Raw genomic sequence first — 7,659 nt, 5'->3', positions numbered from 1 at the left:
CAAAGCCCTAAAATAGAGCCACGTGAGCGAAGGAGAGGAACTCGAAATTCGCACTAAATGAGGAGCTTGGACCTCATATTTATAGAGCACGTTCGGATCGTCCGATCCTGACTTTGGATCGTCCGAACTGCTTCGGGCCGTCCGATCACCTCATCGGATCGTCCGATCTCTGCCACGAGTCCAACCAATCGCATGCAACCATAAACCTGTCCAATACACTGTTCGGGTCGTCCAAACTGGCTCTTCGGATCGTCCGAACATCTTCCTGATGACGTCACCAATGACGCATTATTTGGGGACAGCTGGCCGCATGAGTTCGGATCGTCCGAACCCACTTCGAACCGTCCGAAGTCTTCAGAGCCTCCAAAGTATGGCTCCATCCATGTTCGGATCCTCCGAACTCAAGTTTGGAGCGCCCGAACCTGCCGAACCATACCCACCATTTTTGAGTGTCCTGGATCCATTTGAAATTTTCTTAATCATGTTTTACTTAATCCGAACATGATCCTTTAATTAATTACTCATTAATTGTTAGTTTTGGATACGGGCTACTACATAAACTACAAAAAAAAATAAAATTTAGTGAACCAGAACTAAAGTTTGAAAACATAATAGACCAAACCTCAAAATTAAACAAATCAGTGGACAAAAAAACCATTTTCCGAAAAAAATATTTACCATATCTTCCGTCAAAACAGTTTAGATATAAAAGCTACCACTTACAAAGTACTTTATTATGTTCGAGTTTATAAGAGTTTTGTTTTACAAAAAAACAATTTCAACGTTCAGATGTTTTATTGCTTTATTACTATTATTATTATTATTATTATTATTATTATTATTATTGGTGAGAAATTAAAGAAAAGTTCAAAATCCAAATTTTGAACTTTTAAAAAAATATTTTTATAATTCTTTTAAAACTAGCTACAAATTTTTTTTTTCTTGATTTTTTAAAATTGAAACTAACTTTTTATAAGAGAGTTTACATGTCAAAACTCTCTTCATGGGACAAAGTATAGGCTGTGTTTTAAAAAAATGAGATTAAACGCGGATAAAACGTGAAACTGGATGAAAACGTTGTGATTCGGGTAAAAGTGGAAACGGTCAACTCTAGGTTGATCATACTAAATATCATAAACATGTTTAATCGATATTAAACGTGATATTAATTTTAAAAAATAATTTATTTTTTGAAATAATTATATCAATTAAAAACTCTTGACATAAAACCTATTCTTTTCAAAATCAAAAAAATGCATCCGGTCATTTCTCTCTCAAAATATTTCTATTTAAAATTCTTTTGTTCTAGGTATGTAATGCCCGAAAAATTCATAAATCAGTCACGAGTATTAATAGGATTTTAAATGAAACATAAATGATTTTATTTTATTTATTTATGATTTAAAGGTTATTTTTAATTAAATTCCTTTAGATGATGTTTTAATGATTTAAAAGATTGTGTTTAAAAGGTTTCTCATGCTATTTATTCTGCGTGAAATTTTATATTTCAAAGTTGAGTTTTTAAGATATTAAAATATAATTTTAAATGTTGTGTTAAATTATTTAATGTTAAGTAAATTCCTTGATGTTTAATTGTTGCAAGTTGGATTTTGATGTTTTCAGATTGGGATTAATTCTGGACTGAGGAACGAGTGTAAGGTCCAAAAGTCCACTAGCTTAATTATAATAAAATAATTAATTATATGAGTTATTGTATGTTATTTTAAATATATAATTGTTATGTTTAAATTATGTGAATTATGTTGATGCCTGAGAATCCTTATGTGAAGTGATGTGATTTTTTTAAATGTTTAGGTTGGTAGAAAAATCTTCTTTTTATGCATTTTTTTTCTGAGTCTTTAGACTCACTATACTTGAATGGTGGAGGTAACGATGATGTGGATGCATTCATTGATGATTATGTGAGAGGACATGAAGAAGAGGCAGGGGTCGGTCCATCGGGCAATGCATGAGTGCGAATGCTTTTGAATGGAAGTTGTTTAAAACATTTTTAGTTGAGGAGAGGAAAATAATTTTTGAAATTTAAGATTTATGGCCATGTTTGGCAAAAACTTTTAGATGTCGTTTCTTTATTGTGCACTTTTAATACGTGCATTCTTAATAAATAAGATGATACTTCCGCAAAGTTTTGATTTTTTCCTAAATTTTAAGTATGTATGTTGAGTAACGTTTCGATGTAAAAGTTGGGACGTTACAGCTTGGTATCAGAGCAGTTCGCTCTGGATATGTTTGCACGCATGCATTCTCGTCACGACCCTATGCTTCGTCTTCATGTCTGTAAGTTTTATGTTATGAATTTTTTAAGATGCATGATAGTAATTACGATTAATAAATTATGCATGTTGATTATGATGTTATGTTTAAATAACGTAATTAAGCATGTGGACTGTATGGACATCAGGATCATGGCTAACCGTAGGAATCCGAACAATGAGGACAATCAAAATAACCAGTTTTTGGTTGGGTTGGCAACTCTGTTGCAAGAGCAGAGTAGAGCCCAAGGGGAACAGATCCAACAGTTAATCCAAGCACAAGCGGGAGGGCGGAACAACAATCAACCGCTTTTAACCAATCTTATCTTTAAGCAATTTAAGGATCTAGGGCCACAGGATTTTAAAGGAGGGGTTGATCCCCTTGTAGCCGAGGAATGGGTGCAGTCAGTGGAGAACATTTTTGACTACATGCAGCTCACTGATGCAGACCGTGTGAGGTGTGCCATCTTTATGTTCCGTGATGATGCACGGGTTTGGTGGCAGGGAGCCTGTTCTGCTGTGGATATGACTACGTTGACTTGGAATGGATTCAAGGATGTGTTCTATGGGAAGTATTTCACTATCAGCACCAGGACTAGACTTACCATAGAATTTCTGGAGCTCCAACAAGGGAGCATGTCCATTTTCGAGTATGTGAAGAAGTTTGAGAGGGGGAGGTACTTTGTGCCCATGATTTCGGGTAATGCTGCAGATGAGTTGAAGCATTTCACAGAAGGACTGAATGCCACTATTCGTCGTGATGTCAGATTGAGTGGGGAACAAACGTACCGAGCAGCAGTCGATGAGGCTATGTTGTCAAAAAAGATGGGAATGATATTATCAAAGAATCTCAAGCGAAGAGAATCAGTTACCAGGGGAGAGAGCAGCAAGGGCCTAGTCAAAAGAGGCCGTACCAAGCTCCAGCTCAAAGGAGACCACAACAGCAGCAGCGCCAAAACCCCAATCAGGCGCGACCTCAGGGACAGAATCAACCGAACGCCAATGCTCCAAGGCCGACGAATGCACCTATCTGTCAAAAGTGTGGGAAATCACACTCCGGTCAATGTATGCTGGGGACCAATACTTGCTTTCTCTGCAAGAGGCCAGGGAATTTTGCAAAAGACTGCCCGCAATCAAGGAGCCTGTCAAGGGAAGAGTGTTTGTTATGACTCACGATCAGGCTGACCCAGATTTTGCAATTGTCACAGGTATGATCCGTATTGCTGATTTACCTGCTTTCGTGTTGATATATATAGGAGCTACGCACTCTTTTATGTCTGTTAGTTTTATGATGAAATTGAGGGTCTTGCCAGATGAATCTATTTCGGAATTTTGTGTGTCTTTACCCTCAGGAGAAGAATTGAAAAGTAGTAGTGTGGTAAGAAATTGCAAGGTTCAGATGCAGAGTCTAGTGTTCTGTGCAGATTTAATTGTTTTGAATATGGTGGATTTCGATGCGATTTTTGGGATGGACTGGTTGGCTCAGCATGAGACTATTATTGACTGAAAACGGAGAACTGTCTCTTTGAAAGATCAGAACGAAAACCATTTGTGTACCGCACTACATCTAAGAGGAGCTCACCAGGTATGATCTCTGCAGGAACAGCTTGGCAATTATTGAATAATGGGTGTACAGGCTTTCTTGCAAGTCTAACTGGCGAGCTGGAAGTGCAGCGACCGAAACTTGTGAAAGTGGAGGTAGTGAAGGACTTTCCAAAAGTTTTTTTCGATGATGTTGCGGGATTGCCTCCATTCAGGGAAGTCAAATTTGGGATAGAGTTGATGCCTGGAACTAAGCCAGCTTCTAAGGCACCATACAGATTAGCACCGACTGAGATGAAAGAACTAAAAGATCAATTGCAAGAGTTGCTGGATAAGGGGTTCATCAGACCGAGTGTATCGCCATGGGGTGCACCGGTGTTGTTTGTTAAGAAGAAAGATGGGTCAATGAGGTTGTGCATTGACTATAGAGAGCTGAATCAAGTTACAGTGAAGAACAGATATCCCTTCCCAGAATAGACGACTTGTTCGACCAATTGCAAGGGGAAGAGGTGTTCTCAAAAATTGATCTACGATCAGGCTACCATCAGCTGAAGGTGAAGGATGTAGATGTGAAAAAGACAGCATTCAGGACTCGCCATGGCCACTACGAGTTCTTAGTAATGTCGTTTGGGTTGACCAATGCACCAGCTTGTGTTCATGGATTTGATGAACAGGGTGTTTCAACTCTTCTTGGATCAGTTAGTCATAGTCTTCATAGATGACATATTGATCTACTCTCACAGTCTAGAGGAGCATCGTCAGCACTTGACTACAGTGTTGCAGATTTTGAAAGAAAATAAAATGTATGCTAAGTTCAGTAAGTATGAATTTTGGCTGGAGCAGATTTCATTTTTGGGTCATATAGTTTCAGTTAAGGGAATTGAGGTGGATCCGTCTAAGGTGAAAGCGGTTCGAAATTGGGTTGCTCCAAAGAATGCTACAGAAATACGGAGTTTCTTGGGTTTAGCGGGCTACTATAGGAGATTTATTCAAGACTTCTCCAAGATAGCTCTACCACTGACTTCCTTAACTCGAAAATGTGTGAAGTTTGTGTGGTCAGAACAATATCAGAAGAGCTTTGCAGAATTGAAGGAAAGATTGATGTCAGCGCCAGTGCTAGCAATTCCCGAAGGCACGGGTCATTTTGTGGTTTATACTGATGCTTCTAAGAGTGGATTAGGAGCTGTTTTGATGCAGGATGATAAACTAATAGCATATGCATCTCGACAGCTGAAGGTCCATGAGAGGAACTACCTGGCTTATGATCTTGAGTTGGCGGCAGCTGTTTTTGCTTTGAAGCTATGAAGACACTACTTGTACGGCGAAAGGTGTCAGATTTTCACTGATCACAAAAGCCTAAAATATTTCTTCACTCAGAAGGAGTTAAACATGAGGCAAAGAAGATGGCTGGAATTGGTGAAGGACTACGACTGTGACATTAGCTACCATCCAAGCAAGGCTAATGTAGTAGCAGATACATTGAGTCGCAAGTCTGCAACATTGAACCAATTGACAGTACAACAGGAGTTGATTGTTGATTTTGAACGGATGAGCTTGGAGGTACTCGGACCAAGGGATGTGTACAATCTATCAGCAATAACAGTAGTACCTAATTTGCTCGATAGAATTCGAACAGGCCAAATTTCTGATGAACAGTTGATAACCTGGAGAACAAGAGATGAGGCTAAGGGTGGTACACTGTATACCATCAAAGACGGCATTGTGCATCACAGAGGTAGAATGTGGGTGCCAGAAGTGGATTCATTGAGAATGGAAGTGATGACTGAAGCTCGTACTGTTCCGTATTCTATTCATCCAGGGAGTACAAAGATGTATAAGGACCTGCAATCCTTATATTGGTGGCCAGGTATGAAGAAGGATGTTGTAAAATTTGTGAATGAATGTTTGACTTGTTAGCAAGTGAAGATTGAGCATCAGAGACCGGCAGGACTCTGGAAACCATTGCCAATACCCACATGAAAGTGGGAAGATGTCACCATGGATTTCGTGGTAGGATTGCCAGTTTCAACGCGAAGGATGAACTCGATTTGGGTGATAGTTGATAGGTTAACTAAGTTAGCTCACTTTATTCCAGCCAGGAATAACTTCTCGATGAATCAGTATGCAGAGCTGTACATTAGAGAAATTGTCAGATTGCATGGAGTACCAGCGAGGATAGTATCTGACAGAGATACTAAGTTCACTTCAAACATTTGGGGAAGTTTACATAGAGGATTGGGAACGAAGCTAGATTTCAGTACAACTTTCCACCCTTAGACAGATGGTCAGTCAGAACGAGTGAATCAGATACTCGAAGACATGTTGCGAGCTTGCATGATTGACTTTGGAGGAAATTGGGAATCGAAATTGCTTTTAGTGGAGTTTACTTACAACAATAGTTATCAAGCAACTATTGGCATGGCTCCATATGAGGCATTATATGGGAGAAGATGTAGGACTCCCTTACATTGGGATGAAGTTGGAGAGAGAGCTATTTTGGGGCCCGAGATTGTGACTCAGACAGTAGATGTGATAACCAAGATCAGGGACAGAATGTTGATAGCTCAAAGTCGACAGAAAAGTTATGTCGATCAGCGGCGTAGAGATTTGGAGTTAGCAGTAGGTGACCATGTATTTTTGAAGGTCTCACCATGGAAAGGTGTTATGAGATTTGGAAAAAAGGTAAATTGAGTCCAAGATATATAGGACCATTCGAGATCCTAGAAAAAGTTGGGGCTCAAGCTTACCGACTGACATTACCGCCATAATTGGAGGGTGTACACAATGTTTTCCATATCTCCATGTTAAGGAAGTATGTGGCGAATCCTTCCCATGTTATTCGCCATGAGCCAGTAGAATGAACGCCAGACTTGTCCTACGAGGAGATGCCTGTTCAAATTTTGGACAGACAAGTTCGTAGGTTGAGGAACAGAGAGATTCCGATGGTGAAGATCCTATGGCGCAACCAATTGGTTGAGGAAGCCACATGGGAAACCGAGTAGGATATGCGATCACGCTATCCGAAACTGTTTGGTAAGTCGAATTTCGAGGACGAAATTCTTTTAAGGAGGATAGAGTTGTAAGGTCCAAAAGTCCACTAGCTTAATTATAATAAAATAATTAATTATATGATTTATTGTATGTTATTTTAAATATATAATTGTTATGTTTAAATTATGTGAATTATGTTGAAGACCTGAGAATCCTTATGTGATGTGATGTGATGTGATTTTTTAAAATGTTTAGGTTGGTATTTAATTTTGGTTCGTAGGGACGAGCCTAGGCTTGGAACGAGTTAAGAAAAATATTTTAAATAATGTTATTAGATGCAGAGTATTTTATTGAGAGAGTAAGAATTTTATAATAATTATTTAAGTGTAACTAATGGGCTGTGTGGGAAGCCCATTAGTCACATGTAAGAAAAGAAAAATCAGACGTTCAGATTTCTCTTCTCATTTTTTTTCTGAATGCTCACTTTTCTCAAAATCTCTCTCAAACACTGCGATCTCCAAGCTAGGGCTCTTCGACTTCTCAAGGCTAGATCGTTCCGCAGTTCAGGTTAATCCCAATCAGACGATTCAGGCAAGTTTTTATCGATTTGAAACCCATTCAAGAATATAGCTATTTTAAATATTTAAACCCTATGATGAAGATTGATGATCTATGCATATTTCTTGATGATTCATGAATATATATGATTAATTGTGAAACGTGAGGCGTTCCTTATGTTTTTGGTACAAGTTTGATGAGTTGTAAGGGCTTAGATGTTTGAAATCCAAGTTTTGAGTTTGAGTGTGTTGGGTATGGATTTTTATTCAAATCTTTGAATTAATGGATTGATGAA

The 7,659-nt window shown here is 38.6% G+C and overlaps 1 protein-coding gene across 1 annotated transcript; it reads left to right on the top strand.

Moving 5' to 3' along the window:
• Nucleotides 1-2,426: 2,426 nt before the first annotated feature.
• Nucleotides 2,427-3,780, top strand: LOC140862751 (uncharacterized). The gene is made up of 2 exons (XM_073265787.1): nucleotides 2,427-3,338; nucleotides 3,454-3,780. Exons 1-2 carry the CDS (start codon nucleotides 2,427-2,429, stop codon nucleotides 3,778-3,780), a joined length of 1,239 nt encoding a protein of 412 aa, XP_073121888.1.
• The last annotated feature ends 3,879 nt before the right edge of the window (nucleotides 3,781-7,659 follow it).

The sequence above is a fragment of the Henckelia pumila genome, chromosome 4 (genome assembly GCF_033568475.1).
Source record: "Henckelia pumila isolate YLH828 chromosome 4, ASM3356847v2, whole genome shotgun sequence".
Lineage (NCBI taxonomy): Eukaryota > Viridiplantae > Streptophyta > Magnoliopsida > Lamiales > Gesneriaceae > Henckelia > Henckelia pumila.
The sequence above is the reverse complement of the archived record's forward strand: the minus strand, read 5'-3'. Positions and strand labels throughout refer to the sequence as shown.

What these genes read in the sequence shown, in the direction of transcription:
- LOC140862751 (XM_073265787.1), top strand. Translation starts at nt 2,427, where the DNA reads ATGGCTAACCGTAGGAATCCGAACAATGAGGACAATCAAAATAACCAG. An exon ending in GAAATCACACTCCGGTCAAT is followed by an intron (nt 3,339 to 3,453) that starts GTATGCTGGGGA and finishes ACTCACGATCAG; the next exon opens with GCTGACCCAGATTTTGCAAT.